At 53.3% G+C, this 22,504-nt stretch overlaps 1 protein-coding gene across 1 annotated transcript in view; it reads left to right on the top strand.

The window, feature by feature from the left end:
• Window positions 1–22,059, top strand: part of ZNF592 (zinc finger protein 592) — a 35,534-nt gene extending 13,475 nt beyond the window's left edge. Inside the window, exons 3-10 of the mRNA XM_090263703.1 lie at window positions 6,741–9,009; window positions 13,055–13,233; window positions 18,296–18,472; window positions 18,696–18,855; window positions 18,964–19,251; window positions 19,485–19,597; window positions 20,227–20,362; window positions 20,733–22,059. Of these exons, the coding sequence (XP_090119829.1) occupies window positions 6,760–9,009; window positions 13,055–13,233; window positions 18,296–18,472; window positions 18,696–18,855; window positions 18,964–19,251; window positions 19,485–19,597; window positions 20,227–20,362; window positions 20,733–21,236 (3,807 nt within the window). The 5' untranslated portion in view covers window positions 6,741–6,759 and the 3' untranslated portion in view covers window positions 21,237–22,059. The remainder of the gene's footprint in view (window positions 1–6,740; window positions 9,010–13,054; window positions 13,234–18,295; window positions 18,473–18,695; window positions 18,856–18,963; window positions 19,252–19,484; window positions 19,598–20,226; window positions 20,363–20,732) is intronic.
• Window positions 22,060–22,504: the final 445 nt, after the last annotated feature.

Below are 22,504 nucleotides of genomic sequence, written 5' to 3'. Positions count from 1 at the left end.
CATAAAGCTGCGTAGCAATCTGTGAGGATCCCCGAAAAGCCTGAGTTCCGGGCCAGTGAGCCTGCCCAGGCTGCGTCCCTTGCTGACGGCAGATTCCCCTCCAGTGAGTACACTGGGGCTTAAGCACAGACAGTGAAGAGGCAGGTCCGGTGGGCAAGTGCTCTGAGAAAAACGAGGCGGAGTAGAGGGGCAGAGATGGGCCGTGGGGTGGGGACTGGTTGCTGATGCGCAGCGGTCATGGGGGCTCCCCCGACAAAGTGGTATTTGAACAAAGGCCTGAGGGTGGCGAGGAGTGAGCCCCTGAGAACCTGGGGGAAGAACGTTCTAGGCAGAGGGGCTGAGAAAGGCAAGGCTCTGGGCAGGGGTGCCCAGCGTGCCTGGGGAACCACAAGGAGACCCATGCACCCAGAGCCAGACGGACGACAGAGAGCCAGGTGGGCCGTGGCAAAGGCCGGGGTTCCCCCTGCGTGACGGGGGGTCAGCATGGAAGAACGTGAGCTGGCGGGTGTTAAGGCGGCACTCTGGGTGCCCCATGAGGCAAAGGTGGGAGCTGGGGGCCCTGTAGGCAGGCTCTCCCGGGGGTCCGGCAGAGGGACGGATAGCAGAGGCCGTTAGAAAAGGCCCGTGTGGCTGTGTTGGGAGGGTGGTTTCCCAGGGTTCGCGTGTGGATCAGATGACGGATATGGATGCGGGAGAACGCAAGGATGCCCAGGTTTTGGCCTAAGCCCCTGGAAGGACGGAGTGGTCACCCCCTGAAACGAGGAGCCCCGGGAGGGAATCAGGGGTTACTTAAGCATTGGACATAGTAGTTTGGGGATGCCTATCTCAGCAGGGATCCACATCTAGAATCTCCAGGACACTGAATAATTTAGTCAGTGCCTGTGGAGGGGCCTGTGAAATAGCAGAAGGCAGAATGTTTCCCTGAAGTAACCACAGCAAAGGTAGAAAATCATGCCATGAGGAGGAACAGGGTCACAAGCCCGAGGGAGGGTGCGGTGGCCGGTGACGGGGTAGCCGAGGGAGCTCTCCCCCCTCCCTCCCTGCAGGAGGCCGGTGCCCTGGGCAGGTTGCAGCGGTGCCACCGAGGCGTGGCCGCCGGGGCTTCCGGGAGCTGGGGTGGGGACTTGGGAGCAGGCTCTGGGCCTCCCTCTGGGTCCTCCGTGCTTGGCGTGGGTCTTGGCATTTGGCAAACATTTGATGAGTGGCCCCCCTCTCTGAGCCTCAGTTCCGCCTGTGTCAGATGCAGAGGCTGGGCTGGGTCAGAGCAGTGGGACCGACTGGAAGCTCAAACAAATGTAAGGGTCCACCCCAGACCCACTGAATCCGAACTTTCAAGCCAGGAGCCGGCTTTCAAAATCGCATGTTGTTCTTTTGCAGCCAGTCCAGCGGCCGTCTGCAGACGGGCACTTGGGAGCCCCTGGGCCAGCTACCTCCTGAGGCCCCCTCCAGCTCCGACACCCTGTGAGTCTGCTTGGGGTGCGTGCGGGACACTGTTCTGGGGAGACGGGGTTTTGGTTGGGGCTGAAGGGCCTGCAGGGGGAGAGGAGAAGCTGCCTCTGGGTGAAGGTGAAGGGTGCCTGGGCACGGACATTGGCCAGGGCTGTGGAGAGGCCTAGGGAATGGACCTGGGAGGGTGGGGGGTGGTGACAGCCAGGTGGGAATGCAGGTGTCTCTCTGTCTCTCTCTGTCACTGTCTGTCACACTTGAGTCATTCTTTGCTCTCTTGCCCTTGCTATGCTTCTTCTAAAATACAAAGCGGAGGGTAACTGTCATTTACCCATTTTTAAACCCTTGACTGTTGATCCCCGATTGTATCACTCTGTCAGCCGCGGTCCGCGGGGACCAGGGGAGGAGGGCCCCCACGGGTTATAACACATACCTGCGCACATCCTTTCCTCTCTAGTCCTGGGCCGAGAGATGAGCACGAGCCTGGCGAACCGCTTTTGCTGCCTCACGGCCCAGCGCGCCGAGTCACGCGGCTGTCACTTCCACGGCGTACATCCGTGACCTGCTGCTCGCCCCTCATCTCAGTGAACAGCGTGCTGAGTACGGATCAGATGTCTCTTGATGTCTTCGGGGTGCCTCTGCCCCTCGTGGTGCTGCCGCCGAACTTCTGTTAATCTGCTGTTGATGAGCTTAATTACTGTGGCTAAGAAAAACTGATGCCCAAGTTCAATGTCACTTGAAAGTCTGGGGCTTCTGTATGGAGGGAAAGGATGCGCATCGGTTAGCAACCGTTTCTCGTTCTTAGTTCCTCCGAGGTTTTTATTGTTTTTTATTTCTAAATATGAATAAGTGTGGACAGTCCTACGTTTATATCTTCCACCTCTAACAGCTTCCGTCTGTTTTCTGACTAAAGAATCAAGTTATCTTTTATTTGGCTACATCTTTTGTTTTAAGCTTCAAAATGCCACCCTTTCTTCTCTAGCATTTTGAGGTTTGATGAATAAACCTGGACTTAGGTTCTGCCCTCGGGATCCCCAAATCTTCATCTCTGTAATGTGAAATATAGTTGTTGTTGTTTTTATTTTTTAAGATTTAATTTTATTTATTTTTAGAGAGGGGGGAAGGGAGGGAGGAAGAGAGGGAGAGAAACATCACTGTGTGGTTGCCTCTCACATGTCCCCAACCAGGGACCTGGCCCGCAGCCCAGGCCTGTGCCCTGACTGGGAATTGAACTGGCGACGCTTTGGTTTGCAGGCCGGCGCTCAGTCCACTGAGACACACCAGCCAGGGCTGGGTCAGTTTTTTTAAGGCTCTCATCAGAAAGCCCTCCCTGTCCTTTAGGACCTCAGTCGTTTCTCCGCCCCTCTTGCAGCTCTGGCGTGTCTTCCTTACGGGGTGGGGACCCCATCCTGCACAGCACGCTCAGCCAGGGACACCAAGTGGTTGGAATAAGGGCAGAATCCCAGGTTTCATGTTGTTTCCAGTGGCCTTTCTGGTGACGCCCAGTGTTTTCTGGGCCTTTTGTGATGAAACAGGCGACACGGCCTGGGCTGAGGGCAAACGAACTTCGTTATAAATACTCCTGCAGTGATTATCTTTGTCATGTCCACACCCAATTCCTTGGGCTAAGTTTCTGGAAGTGGAATGATTGGGCCTCATGGGTGCATTGCTGACTTGCTCTGGGTTTATTTTTGGGGGGCGGGTTCTAAAACATTTTTTAACTTAAAAATGAGGCCTCTCTGGAGCTGTCCACGTGGATGGACATGTCACACACGAATGGACGTGTCACACACGAATAGACCTAAGCGAAGGCCTGACACATGACTGGCATGAGATTATGCTGGAGAGCGTTTTAGAGGAGGACAGTACTGCTGTTTGTAAGCACAGCAGTTCTCTGCCAAGGCTGGATCCTGGGAAATGAAACCCCTTTGGATCGGGAGAGCATCTGTAGCAGGAGTCTATGCAAGACGGACTTCTGCGCTAAATTGCTCTCGGGGTCAGCTCCATCCATTTATATTCTCTTCAGAACACTGACGTGGCCGCACATCTGCCGGCACGAAGGATTATTAGAAACCCTGGTCAGTTTGGCAGGCCAAAAAAGATTTATGTCTCTCTCATTTTATTGGTAGGCTTTTTGGTTTTTATTGGTAGACTTTTTCCTGACAGTTCCTTCCTCTCTTTTATAACAGGGTACGTTTTTGATGAATGGCTGTTTTCTACTTATAAACAGCGTGATGCTTGAGAGCAAAGTTTAAAGAAATGCAAACACTCAGGTACACCGTGAGTCCCTGAGTCACTGCTGTCCGTTGCTAGTGTTTTGGGTTTTCCTCATGAGGGCAAAATAGAAAACAGGACTGGATCTTTGGCTTTCAAAAGCGTCCGCTTTGGTATTTAAAATCCAAAGGTTATAAATGTTTTTCCTGCTGCTGACGGTGAGGAGCCACACCGTTTACTAGCTCTGACTCTCCTAGCAGAAGATGCCGTACCTGCCTCTGACTGTTCCGAGCCAGGTCCCGAGATTTCTCCGAGTGGAGGGCATTGCTTTCTTCTGATGTCATATTTCTCTGCTTCAAGAGTTAGACAATAGGAGGCTCCCCGCTATTGCCACACACTGCCAGCCACCCCTCCTCCCCACACGCTTTCCCCAGCCCCTTAAAGAGACACATCTGTTCTGCCTTCTCAGTCTTCTTTTTCCTCAACAGTAAAAAATAAAAATGAAGGGGGTGGAATAAGCTTATAAAGCAACTGTCGCACAGGTGTGTCCTTGGTGTTGGGGTGCCAAGTGCTGTCCCTGATACGCAGAGTCTTCCCCTTGGTTATGGCTCCAACACTTCATTTGTTGTCCAGAAACTCGACACTAAAGCAAAGTGTTCTGCCCACCTGTGTAGAGTGTACATAATTCTCTTTATTATTATCCACCATAATTAGATGGCCTTCCGATGGGGGGGGTAATTATATTTTCTGTGAGAACCCGTAGGCAGATGAGATGTGTTTTGTTGGCTGGGGGTTGGGAGGGGGCAAGGAACCAAACCTGCAAACCAGGTGATCCCATGGGGTGGTAACAGGTGTCCCTCTGCCATGCCACCTGCTTCCCTGTGGTTTTAAGTGCTTTTTTTATTTTCTCTTTTTAAAATTATAAAAGCAGTCTATCTGCACACACACACACACACACACACACAATCCACCAGTAATCCTACTACCCTGTGTAATAATTTTTCTCTTTCTTTTAATCTGGGCTCAAATGCAGTCTTAGTTTTACATTATTATAATCATACTCTGACACGACAAGGATTTTTGTTTTTTAACTTAACACTAACTTTCCATGTGGCTATGTAGATTTCGTAATTAGGATTTTTAAAAATTAAATTGATTGGGATAACACTGGTTAATAACATTATATACACACTTGAGGTGTGTAACTTTATGATACGGCATCTGTGTGTGTTGCCTTGTGTGCTCACCAGCCAGAGTCTAGTCTCTTTCTGCGTATGTGATCGCCCTTGACTCTTCATGCTCCCCCTTCTCCCCTCTCCGCCAACCACCATTCCGTCGTCTGTGTCTGTGACTCGCCTGTTGGTTGCTTTTTGTTTTATAGGCCGCACAGAAGGGAAATTCTGTTGTCCTCTTCTGTTTGCCTTATTTCACTTAGCATCACAGCCTCGCGGTCCAGCCACGTCATCACCCACGGCAGCGTTCCGTCTTCCCTGTGGCTGAGCTGCGGCCCGCTGTGCACAGGCACCACGTGCCTTCCCTGTCGTCTGCTGTGGAAGGACGCTTCACATCATGAGGCTTTTTCTGACTGCACAGGAGTCTGTCAGTCCGTCAGCCACGCTCTGTTCTTGGACGTTTAGACTGTGTGTGTGTGTGTGTGTGTGTGTATGTTTATCTTTTGTGTTATTTTAATAATGCTCTACACTTTGCATACAGCATTTGGGAATTTTGGTCTTAGGATACATTTCTGGCAGCGGGCTTCCGAGAACCAAGGGTTTTCTGCTTATCTGGTTTCTGTGCAGCTGTTGTACTGCTTTCTACAAGAATCGTGTCTGCCTGCCCTGGCCGGGTAGCGCAGCTGGTTGGAGCGTCATCCTGTGCACTAAAAAGTTGCGGGTTCCATCCCTGGTTGGGGCGTGTACAAGAGGCAACTAATTGATGTTTCTCTCTCACATTGATGTTTCTCTCTCTTTCCTTTCCTCTCTCTAAAAATCAATAAATATATCCTTGGGTGAGGATCTAAGGGAAAAAAAAAGAATCATGTCAGTCTGCTTGCAGAGAGATGTTCAGTGTAAACACTGTGTAAGACATCTGTGAGCAGGTAAGGCTCTGGGCCGCTGAGGCAGACGCAGGGTTTACAGGCCGGACAAGGGGGGCGGTGGGTTTTCCTTCCTCTTCCCGGCAGGTCTGAGCTTGCCGGCCTCGTGGTTCAGTAAGGTGAGGGTCATAGTCCTTGCTTATGGGAAGGCCTGATCCCAGGGCTCTGGGCTTCCTCTGCTGTCATAGTTCTGTAGCTCTGCTTTTCTAGATTGGGGAAGAAATGGGTAGATATTCTTTTCTTTGTGTATGAAGTTAAAATAAAATTCCGGGCATCTCCCAAGACTGTTCCCTGGCCGATATGACAACTATGTGGTACTTTTAAGGGTCCCCCGTCCATCAGGTTCAGTGGTCTATTCACCAAATCAATGATAGTTTTAGGGTGAAAATTAAGGAATTAAGTAGATGCTGAGTAGAATAAAAAAACCAAGGAGATGATACAATTGTCTAATGTGTATTTATGAAACAGCTTAAATCCCAGCAATAGCAAATCATTTTGAATCTGATTGAATGTTACGCAGCAAAAAACCCAAGTTATACAAAGTCAATGATTACTAAGAGCAAATTAGCAGAACTTACAGCCAGGTCACATAATGTGAGCCACAAGTTCACTAAAGAAAGGAGGGGCCGCGTTTTTTTTCAGCGGCTGAGTGAATGATAGTTTTGCCAGTGCCCGTGACCATGGAGCAGTGCTGCTTCCGGACAGACGGAGTGAGCGTGCTCTGTCTGCGCCCTCTCTTGGGCTATGCAACCAGCCAGGGGTTCCTCGGTATTCAGCTTCAGGGCCTGCCAGGCTGGCCACTACATGTACACGGCCCCCGTCCACATCCCTAGCATTTTGGAGACCCGCTGGGGTAAAACACAGGCATGCGACTTCCCGTGGCAGAGGGGTTTGTGCAGGGGTGTGACGGGCGTGTGATGAAGGTGAAGCCGGGCAGAGTCCGGTGGGAGCCTGGTGATGAGTCTCTTCTCTGTTTCTGTTACAGCCCTCGCCAGCGTCCAGCCATGGGGGATATGAAAACGCCAGATTTTGATGACCTTCTGGCTGCCTTTGACATCCCAGACCCCACCAGCCTTGATGCAAAGGAGGCCATCCAGACCCCCAGCGAGGAGAATGAGAACCCCCTCAAGCCCCCAGGCCTGTGTATGGAAGAGAGCGCGTCCTTGTCTCACTCGGGGGCAGCCTCAGACGTGCCGGCCGTGAGCGTCATCGTCAAGAACACCAGCCGCCAGGAGTCGTTCGAGGCGGAGAAAGACCACCTTGCTCCCAGCCTCCTGCACAACGGCTTCCGGGGCTCGGACCTGCCTCCGGAGGTGCACAGCCTGGGCCCCCCCTGTGGGAAGTTTGACTCCGCCTTCATGAATGGAGACAGCGCCAGGAGTTTCCCGGGCAAGCTGGAGCCTTCCAAGTCAGAGCCGCTGCCGACCTTCAGCCAGTTCAGTCCGATCTCCAGCCCAGAGCCCGAGGATGGGATCAAGGATAACGGATTTGGGCTGAACCCCAAGCACTCTGACAGTTACTTCCCGCCCCCTCTCGGCTGCAGGCCCGTCGGGGGCCCCGTCCTGGAGGCCCTGGCGAAGTTTCCGGTCCCGGAGCTGCACATGTTCGATCACTTCTGTAAGAAAGAGCCCAAGCCGGAGCCCCTGCCCTTGGAGGGTCAGCAGGAGCAGGAGCGAGGGGCCCAGAAGGCCCTGGAGCCCCACAAGGAGCTGGATGCCAGTCGCTTCCTCGGGGAGGCTTTGGAGTTCAACAGCCACCCCAGCAACAGCGTTGGGGAGCCCAGGGGCCTCGCCGCGGAGCTCGGGGCCTGCTCCTCGGTCCCCCCGAGGCAGCGTCTTAAGCCAGCGCATTCCAAGCTGTCTTCGTGTGTGGCAGCCTTGGTGGCCCTGCAGGCCAAACGCGTCGCCAGTGTCGCCAGGGAGGATCAGCCTGGCCACATGAAGGAGCCCTCGGGGCCCCCGAAAGAGGGCTCCAAAGGCAGCCCCAAAATGCCAAAGTCACCAAAGAGTCCCCGGAGCCCCCTGGAGGCCACTAGGAAAAGTATCAAGCCATCCGACAGCCCTCGGAGCATCTGCAGTGACAGCAGCAGCAAAGGCTCCCCTTCCGTGGCTGCCAGCTCCCCGCCAGCGATCCCCAAAGTCAGGATCAAAACCATTAAGACATCATCGGGGCAAATCAAACGGACTGTCACAAGGATTCTGCCAGACCCCGACGATCCCAGTAAGTCCCCTGTGGGGTCCCCTCTGGGGGGTGCCCCTGCGGAGGCCCCGAGCGAGGGGCCGGAGGACGAGGGCAATGCCCTGCCCGCAGCGGAGCACTCTCCCGAGGGGGGCACAAGCGCAGGCAGCCCCCAGGGTGACAGGAAAGGGGTCGAGAGCGAGACCAAGGCCAGCGAGTCCGCGTCTCCCAGCTGCGGCTCGGGGTCCCGGGGCCTGAAGGGGGCCGCCCCGGGCCCGCAGGCGGGCAGGAAGCAACAGCAGAGCGCCGCGCTGCCGGCCTCCGCCCCGGCCTCTGCCAACCTCCTGCCCAAAGCCGTGCACCTGGCCAACCTGAACCTGGTCCCCCACAGCGTGGCCGCCTCCGTCACGGCCAAGTCCTCCGCGCAGAGGCGGAGCCAGCCGCAGCCCACGCAGATGTCCGTGCCCCTGGTCCACCAGGTGAAAAAGGCCGCCCCGCTGGTCGTGGAGGTCTTCAACAAGGTCCTCCACAGCTCCAACCCCGTGCCCCTCTACGCGCCCAATCTCAGCCCGCCCGCCGACAGCAGGATCCACGTGCCGGCCAGCGGCTACTGCTGCCTGGAGTGCGGGGACGCGTTCGCCCTGGAGAAGAGCCTGAGCCAGCACTACGGCCGGCGGAGCGTCCACATCGAGGTGCTGTGCACGCTGTGCGCGCAGACGCTGCTCTTCTTCAACAAGTGCAGCCTGCTGCGGCACGCGCGCGACCACAAGAGCAAGGGGCTGGTCATGCAGTGCTCGCAGCTGCTCGTGCGGCCCATCTCCGCGGACCAGATGTTCGCGGCCGCCCCCGCGCCCGCCTGCGCCCCGGCCCCGACGGCCGCCCCGGCCCCCGCGCCCGCGCCCGCGCCCCCGCCCTCCCCCAAACACAGCGCCACCGTTCCCGCTCTGCCGCTCTACCCAGACCCGGTGAGGCTCATCCGGCACGGGGTCAAGTGCCTCGAATGTCACAAGCAGATCCGCGACCACACCGTCATGGCTGCCCATTTCCAGAGGATGTCAGAGGAAACGGAGGGGCTGGTAAGTGACCCTTCCTGGGGCCCATGCCCGGCCCTGGTTCAGGCCGGCACCACGCTCATCGGTGGGGGCGGTGCGGGCATCTCAGCAGTCTTAGAAGAGGACATTTGTCCTGATGGTTAGTGACCTGCCTGAACATACATAGTGGCTGGTGTTTACTGAGAAAAGCGTCTGCCCACAGGGAGCCCCTGAAGATTCAGGGAGGGTTTTTACGGACGTGCTCCCACCCCAGTGTGCTGCTGGGGCCCCTTGTCAGGCCTGGGCTGGTGCCCTCCTTTCTGGCAGATGCAGTGTAGTCTTGGCAGGTGCCCAGAGGACTCGGGCAGGGGTGGTTGGCACTGCCCTGCGCCTCGGTCTGTCCAGAGAACCGTGCCCGCGGTGGACACAGCTTTCCTTGGGGGCCTCCTGGGCCAGCACGGTGGGCTTGGTCCCAGATCGCTGCTTCTGAGTCCTGTGCTCAGAACTGTGGCCAGTGGAGGGCCGGTGGCTGGGCCTCTGGGTCTCTTTCTACACCAGTGAGAAGTGTGGGTGTGGCCCCCAGGCCGGCACCTTCCTCCTCCCGCACCTTCTGTGTGACGTTCTCCAGTGGGAGCCGGGGGGCCTTACTCCAGGGCAGAGACTGCACGACGGCCTGTTCGGGACTCTTGTCTTCTTCCCGGGAGTCTGCCCCTGAACCGGACCGCCTCCCTGGGCGCTGGCTGGAGGGGTCCTTCCCCTCGTATTCCAGGCCACCCTGTTAGGCACGATGTCAGCACAGAGAGACCCTTTCTCCTGTTCTTAATGTCATCGTCACACCTAACACAATACCAATTCCTTATTATGTCCTAATACAAGTCCACGTTCACGTCTTCCCATTCATGTCAAAATGGTCTTGGAATCAAGATCCAAACAGGGACCGCACTTCACATTTGTCTGTGAGGCCTTCTAAACGTCTCATCTGCGACAGGGTCTGTCCCAGCCCACCCAGCTGGACCCCCCCTTCATGTCAGCGATTTATTGAAGAAACTGCGTCATGTGTCCTGAGGGCTTTCCAGGATGATTCTGAGTTTGCCTGGTTGCCTCCTGAGGACTTTGCAGAATAATATTGGGTTTACCTTGCTCTCCTGTAGCCCCACATCCTTTCTGTTGACTGGACGTTAGCAGTAAAGACTTGATCAGCTTCAGGTTCAGGGTGCGGGGGGCGAAGTCCGCGTTCTTCCTACTTCGTGACTTCAGGGAGGTGCAACGTGCTTGATTGTCGCCCTTTTAATGACGCCAGACTTCCGAGGGGCTTCAGACAGTGCTTTTCTGATCCCTTCATGGTCAAGTGCCTATCTTTTACCCAGTGATTTTAATACCCATTAATAATTGCTGCTTGAGTCTGTAACATTAGGAGGCTGTTTTTCTACTTGTATTATTTCTTTTGATTTATTAGCTGGGATTCTTTATAAATCATCTATCCGTTCTCCATGAGGACTGTTTGGTTACTCTGAAATGTAGTGTATGTTGGACTGTGGGATAAATACATAATTCGTTTCCCTCTGTTAACAGTTTCCCAGTAGTGAGTTGATGCCCTAACAATCTCAAATAGCAGTTTAAGAGTCCCTCTTCTTTTTTAAAATTGTGGTAAAATGCCATAAAGTTGACCATTTAATCGTTTTTGAATGTATACCCCAGTAGCCTTAAGTCCATTCACACTCTTCTGCAGTTCCCAGAACTCATCATCTTGCAAAACGGGAACCCTTTCCCCTTAAACAGCCGTGAGAAGCTTCCTTCCTTTCAGCCCCATCAAGATGCTCGGGGTTCATTTCTTGGGCTAAACCTGGAATCAGCCATGTCCCCAGGAGCCGGGTTCCCTTCTGTGAGGAATGGTGTTGAGAGGCCCCATTCTGCCCACAAGGGGTGCGCAGGGCCACTGGATGTAACTTTGTTCCTAGGTTTTCTCAGTGGCCAGAGCTAAGAAATATACTTTCTTAAAAAGAGGAAAGAAAGATCACGAGTTTATACTGGTATGTAAATGTAAGATTATAGAGTGTTTATGGAACTGATTTTATACTGAAAGTCTTGATTCCTACAGTTTTCCTCTACACACATGTATACACGCACACACGCATAGATTTCATACTATTTGGAGCACGAGGACAACGGCATGAAGGTGGGGGTGTACGGGCAGGTCTTCTTGCCCTTACGCTGCGTCTCACTAAGGAAGTGTAGGTCAGAACATCTGTACCTGAATGGTCGCTGGGAGTCATTATTACTTTCTTATGTGTTTGATATATAGTTACTTGATATATAGTTAGGATACTTGTTTCTGGTTTTTAATTTAAGGAATGCTTTTATTTAGTTAGTTTATTATTTAAAAATTATGTAAAACATTTGGTTCCGAAACTAAAACTATATAACAAGGTATATTCAGAGACATCTCACTTCCCTCCCTGTCCTTTCGGCCTGCTCCCTCCTTCTTCGTAGGTGACCGTGCTTATTTGTCTTCGGTTTAGTGCTGCTTGCTCCTGTTCTTGCAAATAAGAGCTTGTGTGTGTGTGTGTGTGTGTGTGTGTGTGTGTGTGCGCGCGCGCGTGCGCGTGAGATATTCTCCTCTTTCTCACACAAAAGAGCATGTTTACTGTTCTGCAACTAAAGTACTACTTTAAAAAACCTATTATTATGGAATGTCCCAAGCATATATAAAACTGGACAGACTGGTATAATGGGCCCTCCTCTAACGGTTACCTGCTCGTGGTCCATCTTGTTTCATGGATTTTCTTACCCACCCTCCCCCTCCAATGGATTATTTTTAAACAAATCCCAACATCATCGTGTCTGTAAATATCTCACTATGTTTCTCTAAAGGATAAGGATTTCCCCCCTAAAATATAGGCATAATATCGTTATATGTCAAAATTAATAATTTCTCATGATCAGATCTTAATATCAAAGATCAAATGTCCCAATATTATTCAGTTAGATTTTTTTTATTTTTATTTTTTATGATGTACTTTTTTTTCTTTCAATTTTATTTGTATTGATTTCGGGTGTACAGTTTAGTGATTAGACAATCATATACTTTACATAATTTTCCAAGTTAGTGTTAAATATAATAACAACAATAATATACTCTAGTGTCTCATTCCTGTTTACACCTGGCTTGCTTGAATCAGAATCCAAATAAGCGTTATATATAGCAGTTGTTGAAAATTTCTCTTAGATCTCTTTTAATCTTTAAGTCCCCATTCCCTTTCTCTCTTTCTCTGTTTTTCCCTTATAATTTATTTGTAGAAAGAACTGGGCTTGTCCTCTGGAGACCCCTCCATTCTGAGTTTTGCTGATTAAAGCAGAGACCCTTCCTGTCCTCCCTAACTGCCTGTCCCCCTGCACAGCTCCCCCTGGCCACACACCCCCCTCCCCGCCCCAGTGAGCAGCATAGTTACCTTCTCTTTACTAAGAAGGGCTCCTGCAGATGCGGGCACCCGCTCGGCCATGGCTCCCCTCCCCGGCCAGCGCTTCAGCGAGCCTGGCTGTGGGATGCGTCTGCCCTTGGTTCCACCCCCTTCCCACCCGGCGTGGCCGGGCGGGACTGAGCGAATGGAAACTGGCAAGGCCACTCGGTCCGTCTGCACTTGGGGCTTCTGCGGCCAGTCGGGGCAGGTTCAGGTCCCCGCGGAGGTCACTGAGCCATCTGACTGGAGGTGTTGAGTAGGAACCACCTCGGTCCTGGTAAGTCTGGCAGCGAAGCGAGGTCTCAGAATTCAAGAAGCGCCTTAGGCCCCTGGGAAGGAAAAGCTGGCTGTGTGCTACGCCAGAGGGAAGAAGCGCTCGGAGTCCTAGCGCAGGACTGGTCTTTGGGAAAACGGGGTCAGGTCTGTCTCTGCTCAGTCCGGTGAGAGGCGAAGCTCGCTCCGTGAGGCCTGGGGTGTCCGAGGAGCCTAAGGGGGCTGAGGCAGAGAGCCTGCGGCGGCGGGGGGTGGGGGGGTATTCTCACCCACAGCCCTAGGAGAGCCAGGCGGCTGCGGTCAGAGAGCCGTGGGCCTGCGGCAGCTGCGTGAACGGCTTTCTTGGTGTTTCCTCCTAGACCTGCCCGGTGTGCCAGATGCTGCTGCCCAACCAGTGCAGCTTCTGTGCCCACCAGCGGATCCACACGCACAAGTCCCCTTACTGCTGCCCAGAGTGTGGGGCCCTCTGTCGCTCCGCCTACTTCCAGACCCACGTGAAGGAGAACTGCCTGCACTATGCCCGCAAGGTGGGCTACAGGTGGGTGCTGCCTGGCTCGCTGTCCTGTCCTGTCCCGCCCCGGGGGCTGGTCCTACTCCTGGGCCAGCGCTCGTCTCAGACTCAGCGGGGTCCTCGCAGTCCCTGGCCCCGGCCTAATAAGACCAGCGTGTTGACTGGTGTGGGGATGGACATGTTTATTTTCTAGAGAGCAAGAAGAGCAAAGGGGAGAAGAAGAAGGAGTTAAAGAAAAAATTAAACATTACCAAAAATAGCTTTGGAGGAAGAGGGAGATTTAGAATATTGATAACGTTCACTTGGTCAGCTTGGTTTTTAAAAATATAGAAATTTAATTTGCTCACAGGGTTACTGTGTTTGGCATATCCAATTTAAAGTGCTATTTCCATAATAAATTTTCTAATGGCAGCACTTTGAAATGTTCTCAATTTTCATTAACAGATGGAGCTGCAAGACTCCAAACTTAAGAGGGCTCTGGGGTCTCTGTTCATTACTTTTTGTCAGTTTGTGAGAAGCAAAGCAAAACTTGGCCGCATAGTAAAAACAAGAAAAGCCTATTTCAGACTGACTCCCCTCCATTGTGTCAAACGTATATAAGCAAGCAGTCATTTTCAGGAAAAAAGATCAAAATGGGGGAAAAACTCCCTCCAAAGCTCATCTATTTGTAACTTTCACATCGACCCAGTCAGGTCTCCTGTACTGATTTGCTGCATTTGGGAGTTTCTACACCCTCTCATGGTATATTTTCACCTCTGAAACGCAGTTTTGCCCAAATTTAGTCAGGTTTTCTTCTCTTTGTTATTTAAAAAAAATTTATTGATTTAGTTCAGTGCCAGACACTGAAGATACAAAAATGATGGAGACGCAGCCCTGGCGCTCACGGAGGCTTCAGTGGGGTAGGTTGTAAACATGTGTGCTAAGTGTAACCCAGAGCGGGGGATGGTCAGGGAGACAGCAGGAGGTTTTCAGGCAGAAGAAAGGGAGACAGCGTATCTGGCCAGGGTCTGGGCAGGATACCAGCACACGCACAAGGAGTCGGGGCTACGGGAAGACCAGCATCTCTGGAGAGGTGGATCACAGTGAGTGATGAGAAACAAGACCAGCAGTTGGTAGAGGCCAGGCCTTGCACGACCTTGTATTCCTTGGTAGACATTTGGCCTTCATCCTGTGGACAGGGAGGAGCTGCAGAAAGATTTGCAGCAGGGGCGTGATGTGCCAGGTCATTTCGGGGAAGCTGGCATGTCCTGTTAAGGAGAGTAGAGACTGGAGACTGGCCGAGGGGCAAGTGTACCAGTCCAGGTGAGATGCTGAGGGCTTCTGCTCAGGCATGGTCTTGGGACGGGCATGAACGTAGAGTGGAGACCAATTCAGGAAGTAGGAGCGTGAGGGCTTGATGATAGCTGGCAGACAGGGGTGAGGATGAGGAGGGGTTAGTCATGACTTCCAGGTTTCTATCTTGGCATAAGCATTTTCAAATGTAGACTAATTTCTTTGTACATTGCGGACAATAGAGAATCTAAAGTGCAGGAGAAGCAGACCAACTAGAGACGGGGTTGTACAGAGCCCTTGCCACCATGTTGCAGAAGAGCAGGGGCTGGCAGCCTTGCAGGCTACATTTTTAAACCAAACACCTGACGAGTGTTTTCACAGTGCCCTGTAACATTTGAAAATACCTTTCTAATATTGACTTAAGTGAGTGTTCCTTCTTCCAAGATCTGATCCAATCCAATAGGCATGCAGGCAACACTTAGCTTTTTGTCTCTGAATCTTGAACCCTTCTAATTATTTTATTTTACTTCTATAAATAAAAAGTGCCTCAAGGCAGTTTAGTTGTTCAAGCCTTTTTGTAAGAATGTCAGCTAGAAGTGTAGTGTGACTCAGCTCCAGAGAGGGACTGCTGACGACACGGACGTTAAAATCTTCAGCTGATTGTTGCCCTCCAAGGACATACACACTAACACCCTATTCATAAGAGGTTAAGATCTTCTATTAATATATATTTTTGTAACTGCTTTATTCAGGTATCATTTACGTACCATACAATTCGCCCATTTAAAGTATGCAACCCATTGGTTTTCAGTACATTCCACGTTGTACAGTCAGTCACCACAGCGATTTTAGAACGTTTTCATCACCCCCACAACCCCTGTTCACAATCATCCCATCCCCTCAGTCCATACACAAGCAGTGATGTACTCTTCGTCTTACAGATTTGTCTCGTGGACCTTTCATATAAACGAATCATAAAATATGTGCTTTTACCCTAATATTTCCAAGGTTCATCCCTGTTGTAACATGGATCAATTATTTCCTCCTTTTTATGGCTGAAAGATACTCCGTTGTATGTATATACCACACTGTTTATTCATGCATCAGTTGATGGGCACCTTTTGTCTGTTGTGAAAAGTGCTGCTAATGAATATCTCCGTACGAGTTCTGGTGGGTACGTACTCAGGAGTCGAACAGCTGGGCCATATAGTAACTGTAATTCCAACCTTTTGAGCAACCGCCAGACTGTTTCCCAGAGTGGCTGCACCGTGTTTATATTCCCACCAGCAGTGCATGAGGGTCCCGATTTCTCTACATCCTGGTCAGCGTTTTTCATGTCTGACGTTTGACCCTAGCCGTCCTTGTGGCTGCCGGTGCTGTCTCCTTGTGGTTTTGCTTTGCCTTTTCCTGATGGCTTATAGTGTCGAGCATCTTTTCATGTGTGTGTGTGTGTGTGTGTTTTATTTGTATATCATCTTTGGAGAAATGTCTGTTCAGATCCTTTGCCCATTTTTAAATTGGGTTACTTGTTGTTTATTATTGAGTGGTAAGAGTTCTTTATATATTCCAGATACAAGTCTCATGTCAGGTACAGGATTTGCAGATATATTTTCTTGTTCTGTAGGTACTAATATTTTAAAATAAATTCTCAAAATGTACCTATATTCCATTTCCTTGAGCTCTACTATAGTTTTACAGTATTGTTTTATGTTATTTTTGCTTTTTTCTTGAAGACAATATGAAAATTATATTTTGTTTGTGTATTTCATGTGAAATGTATATATACATTTTACATATACATGTAGAACTGTATAAGTTATTCTGCTCTTTGTTGATAATTTGGAGAGTGGCCAATGATGTCACCAGGGAACAAGTTCAGACTATTCTAAATTATATGTTATTTTTTAATTAGGTGTGATTGTTTGTAAAAATAAATGGTTTTTACGGCTCTTTATCTTTTCTAAAACTACGTATTTCACATGATTCTATCATTGTCTGTTTTCTTTTTCTCTTAAAAAGTTGGTAAAGAGCTGTGCCCTGGGGTTGGCTTTCTCTTCTGCACAGTGTTCATCCGTTTGTAAACACTGCTCGATTCTGTCCTCAGCTGAGGTTGCTTGGCATGTATTTGACCTTCACATTCCCACCTTCAGTGCAGTGTCTTTGAAGAGTGCGTCTGCTAGGCAAATAGGATATACTTTCAGTTGCATTTTTCGGGAGGGTATTTATTTAAACTCCTTCAGGAGTTTGGTCAAACTGCACAAATAAGGCCGCTTAGGACTCTTCACACATGGCAGGTGTGCTTGGCCATTGTGGATGAATCTGGAAATATGTGGATTTTTTTCCTCCTCCTAATACCTTGTGGTAGGGAAGTACTCTGTGCCAGAAGTTGCTCACTGTTTTTAACAGGGGATAAAATAAAATAAAATATAATTAAGTCAGGAGTTTGCACAGAGACTCTACAGCATGCACAGATTCAGTACGGAGTGTTCATTGGAGTCCATTGCGACAGCTTTCCCGTTCTGTGGGCTGCTCCTCACTGCTAAGAAGTTGGCAAAGGTGGTTGCGTAACCCCCGCTGTCTCCTCCAGATGCACACACACCAAAGGAAGAAAAACAACCACGTTGGTCAGGATTCTGTGATGATTTGTGTGGATTGCGAAAATGGGCTAATGGAGTGAATTGAAGGGAAATATTTGGAGTCAAAGACTTCTGAAGTGAAGGCGTGTCCTTTCTGTAAGGCAGCAGCCTCTCCTCTAGAGCCTACCAGCTATCGAGGTTACAGAGGTAGACAACATTACAGGCAGTCCTGCAACAAAAGGAGGATCAGAGCTGTTTACTCGGGCACAGAGACCCGTGTGTGTCCACGAGCAGGAGGAAGGACCAAACACATGTGTGTGTCTAGGAACCTGAGTGGCACGGGGGCAGGCCACCTACTGGAGAAGGGAAAGGCCACATTTATAGAGACACTTGAAGTTGAAAGAAGAGTCCAGCATGGCCTCGATTTCAGAAAAATGGCTTCAGACAGTTTATACATTCTAAAAAAAATGATGTAAATAAACATTGATAGGGAGGAATAAAAGTGGCCCGTGGCCCCCCTGAGGAGACCTCACCACAGCATCTAAGAGCTGTGTGGTCCGGAACAGCCCCAGCCCCACGGGTCTCCTGGGCACTTGCAGTGCAGCCTGTACAACCTGCCGCTTCATTTTATTAATTTCAATGTGAATGACGACGCGGACAGTGCAGCATAGAATGTTTCCATCGTCGCGGCAACTGCCACTGGACAGTGCTGCTCTGGAGTGTCTCTTCCCGGGCTTCGGGCCATCTGTGTTCGTGTGGTTGTTCTGGGGAGCGTAGCATTTCCAGACTGTTTTTTATTCAGTGGCCGTCACTTACTGAGGACCAGCCTGGGGGAGGGCACAGCTTTCTGCAGCCTCCTGAAGTTCCTCTTGGTCTCGGGCCGTTGTACGCATTAAATGAATACCGTCTGTGTCATTTTTGGACGACTCCCTTCCTTCTCCTCCCCACCGTCTCTTAGCTGGCCTCAAGTCTTTGGTTTGCAGAAGAAGGATATCCTCTGCCCAGGGAGGCAGGGGGGGGGGGCTTCTCCCCGCTTTTCTACCAGGCGCGGCCTTGGGCTTGGGCGGCCCCGGGTGACCACATTGTGCCAGACGGCAGGCAGGCTCTCAGCATGTACGAGTGAAGGATGGGAGACTGAGAGCCCGAGGGGTGTCCTGAGCCATGTCTGTTCCTGCCCTCCATCCCTCCTTTCCCAGGACCACCTCTGGGTCTGACCCCCCCCCCCCACCTCTGTCATTCAGGTGCATCCACTGTGGGGTCGTCCACCTGACTTTGGCCTTGCTGAAAAGCCACATCCAGGAGAAACACTGCCAGGTTTTCCACAGATGTGCTTTCTGCCCCATGGCCTTCAAGACCGCCAGCAGCACCGCAGACCACAGCGCCTCCCAGCACCCCGCCCAGCCCCAGAAACCCCCCCAGTGAGTGCAGCCTCAAGGCCAGCAGCCTGTGGCACGGAGCCCAGTGGTCTGGGTGTTTGGGGGGGGGAGTGGGTGCTGGGACGAACTGGGAGCCAGGGCTAGCAGCAGAGAGGTCTGGAGTCCCCCGAAGACACCCTGAGGCTGGGGAGTGTCCCCACTGGCTCAGAGCACGTGGAGACAGGGCGGAGGGCCACGCGGCCGCTCCATGGTGCTTGTCTCACAGGCTCATGTACAAGTGCTCCTGTGAGATGGTCTTCAACAAGAAGAGGCACATCCAGCAGCACTTTTACCAGAATGCCAGCAAGGCGCAGGTGGGCGTCTTCAAGTGCCCCGAGTGCCCGCTCTTGTTCCTGCAGAAGCCGGAGCTGATGCAGCACGTCAAGGTGGGCAGCCCAGGGAAGGCGGCGGGGAGGGGGGCACACGCCTCGGACCGGGGGTCTGACTGTGCCTCTTCCCCTTGCCCGGTCAGTAACCGCTCTCCCCATCCCCAGAGCACCCACGGTGTTCCCCGGAACGTGGAGGAGTTGTCGAGTCTCCAGTCTTCAGCGGACACATCCTCCAGCCGCCCTGGTTCTCGAGTTTCCACGGAGCCGCCCGCCACCAGCGTGGCTGCCCGGGGTAGCTCCCTGCCATCTGGCCGCTGGGGCAGGGCCGAGGCCCATCGCAGGGCCGAGGGCAAGCCCCGGCTGCGGAGCGCTGGCTGGACCTGCCAGGAGTGCCAGGAGTGGGTTCCTGATCGGGAGAGCTACGTGTCCCACATGAAGAAGAGCCACGGCCGGGTAAGTGCAGTCCTCGAGTGGCAGTCCCGCGCCACAGCCTCTGGACTTCTCTCCTGCGGGGTCAGGGCCCCCTTACGTGGCTGACCCCGGCGGGTTCCCGGGGCTTTGGGCAGGGCGGGCGCAGCAGGTTTCGAGGTCTGTGTGACATCCTGCTTCCTGCCTCTGGGATCTGAGAAGGAAGGCGCACCCAGACCGTCTTACGGGTCTGATGCCCCGCTTCCTGTGGCCTGCAGACGCTGAAGCGGTACCCGTGCCGGCAGTGCGAGCAGTCCTTCCACACCCCCAGCAGCTTGCGCAAACACATCCGCAACAACCACGACACCGCCAAGAAAGTCTACACGTGCGGGTGAGTCTCCCGGGGGACGCCAGGAGGCCGGACACCCAGACGTGGCCCGTCGGGGCTTCTCTCTGCTCTGAGATCAGGGGTCAGAGGCAAGAGATTAAGCACATTTCCAAATGGCAAATGCTGTGCGTGGGTCAGAAATCAGGGCTGGTCAGAACCCAGCTTCCAGAACCTTTCCCGTCCCCGCCTCCCGAAGCCTGGGCTGCACTGCCGGTCAGGAGCCAGGGGCAGTGAGGCTCACAGGGAGAGCGCTGGTGGGACCGTGAGCCGTCAGCAGCGCCTGCCTGTGCCCCAGCGCGCACGCTGCCTCCCGCTGAGCACCCGCCCAGCACCCGGGCCTCAGGCGGTGGTCTCAGGCAGTGGAGAGTAAGTTCACGGCCGAGGGCTTGGTACAGACCTTCTGACTTGCTGTTGTCTGTTGCCTTGGCTGGCGTGCTGGCTAGATTTCTCTAGGGAGTACCCAGCACCCCCTAGCCAGCCAGAGGACCACCCAGCCCGTTCTTCATCTGCGCCAGACTCTCGCCCCTGGAGCCAGCAGCAGCGTCCCCCTCGGCCTGCCTGCTAGGCCTGCATGGCTCCGCTGGGCTCTGCGCCTGTCATGTCACACGACTGCTCTGGCTGTCCCTTTGCAGGTATTGCACAGAGGACAGCCCCAGCTTCCCTCGGCCCTCGCTCTTGGAGAGCCACATCAGCCTTATGCACGGTATCAGAAACCCTGATTTGAGCCAGACGTCCAAAGTCAGACCTCCGGGTGGACAATCCCCTCAGGTGAGTGTGGGGCTCCCGCCCACCAGAGCAGTGTGCTCAGTGAGGCCTGGAGCTGGAGGGACACTGGGAAGGCCATGGGCAGCCATTCATCATCGTGGCCGTGCCGCAACCAGCGGTGACAGCGTCCCTCAGTGTGGAGGGATGTGACCTCCATGCCTTTCTGTGTCTTTGGAATGTTGTGCCCCAAGCATATGTTGCATTAAAACAAAACAAAACGAAATAGAAAAACCAAAGCTACGCCAGCGGTCAGGGCTGAGGCGACCCGGGCCCGAGTGGAGGCTGCGAGGCCTCGGGCTGCGCTGGGCATGTCTGGGGCTCCTGTCTCAGGCTCGGCTCGGCCTGGACTTGGCACACGTTGTGTCCCCTCCAGGTGAACCATCTGAAGAGACGGGTCAGCGGGGCGGCAGATGCTCCAGGCACCAGCAACGGCGTGACCGTCTCCTCCATCAAGAGGCACAAGTCCCTCTTCCAGTGCGCGAAGTGCAGCTTTGCCACGGACTCGGGGCTCGAGTTTCAGAGCCACATACCTCAGCACCAGGCGGACAGCTCCACGGCCCAGTGCCCGCTCTGCGGCCTGTGCTACACCTCCGCCGGCTCCCTCGGCCGCCACCTCTTCATCGTCCACAAGGTGCGAGAGCAGGAGGACGAGGAGACGGTGACGGAGGAGGCAGAGCCCGAGGAGGGCTCTGGGGAGGAGGTGTCCATGGACACCAGGGAGAACGGACTGGAAGAATGTACCGGCGAGCCTTTGTCAGGCAACCCAGAGACCAGATCACCGGGCCCAGCCCCTGAGGAGGACGGTGCCCAAGAGGCTGAGAGTCAACCACAGGCCTCTCAGGATCGGGACAGCCACGCACCGTCCCCGCAGGTGTGACCGGACCGAGGCTTCGAAGCGTGTGCGGGCGGGTGTGCTGTGGCGTGTGGACGGTGGAAAACGAACCGCTCTGCCTGGCGTGAGCGTGGCAGGCTGGGCGCTGGAGCAGTGTCTGCCCGAGCTGCGGGGAGCTGGGTGCGCCCTGGCCCCAGGAGGTGTGGGTCACCCAGGACGCTCACAGATCTGAAATTACTTGTGTTATTTATGGCTTTGTGCTGCTTCTCAGTACCCCAACTCCTGTCTGTATCCTTCCACCTCCTGGCTGCTTCAGCGGCCCCACCCGATGCTGTCCACTCCGCTTGGAACCCCTCAGCGGCTGTGCGCTCTGGAGGCTCCCCTGCTGCCTTCAGCCTGGGGCTCCTCCGCGCTGTCCGGGAGGTCAGAGCCCGAGAAGGCGGACGAGGGGCTGGCACTGTCCCTGCCAGGGGCCGTGGTCACCTTACCCTTCCTTCCCGTTTTCTCTGATTCTTTCCCCCCAAAATAGTCCCGGAGGATTGATTGTCACACTGGCTCATCCTGTCTGTGTGGGGGGAGAAGCTTCTGCAGCGCAGCTCTGTCTGGAGCCCGGGGAGCAGAAGTGCACCCAGCAGGCAGGCAGGCAGGCAGGCAGGCAGGCTCCGGGAACAGGCCCATCAGAAGGAGTGTTCCTGCTGTTGTCCTGCCTTTCCTGACGGCGGGACTTGGGGCACGCAGATGTTGGGGTACTTGTATTCTTCCTCCTGTGCCATTAGAGAGGCTGCTGCCCAGGCAGGCCAGCCCCCGTCCTCTTGGTGACACTCATGTTGCTCAGACTATATTTCAAATAAAAATTCTTCTTACCATGCAGGTGGGCTCTTGTATTCCTCTTCAGGTGAGCCTGGCCCCACCCTGCTCCACCCGAGGGTCTTTCCCAGACGTCTCTCACTGTCCCATTTCTGAGGGAGAACAGTGTTCCTCCTGTCCAAGGAAGGCCCTCTAGATTCTGGAGCCGTGGTTAGGGAACCGGGCGCCTGAGACGTCTTAATTCCCTAGAAACATTCTGAAGGGGCGTGGGAAGCTTCCGGTGCTGGTCAGGAGTCACCTCCAGGTCTTCCCGGGGCTAGCGGCATCAGCTTTAGGGCCTATTGAAATGTTCTGGGCCCCTCCATCTCTTCTCCAAATAGATTTTCAACCTAAGAGAACCCTTTCCTGTAGGGAGGAATTCTATACTTTTCTTCAGTGTTCAAGGGGTCATGGCGTTATTGTCACTACAACAGGGAACATGGGTGTGACAGAACTGGGATCAGATA

Source organism: Furipterus horrens, unplaced genomic scaffold (genome assembly GCF_987537825.1).
Source record: "Furipterus horrens unplaced genomic scaffold, mFurHor1.1.pri manual_scaffold_16, whole genome shotgun sequence".
Taxonomy (NCBI): Eukaryota; Metazoa; Chordata; class Mammalia; order Chiroptera; family Furipteridae; genus Furipterus; species Furipterus horrens.
The sequence above is the reverse complement of the archived record's forward strand: the minus strand, read 5'-3'. Positions and strand labels throughout refer to the sequence as shown.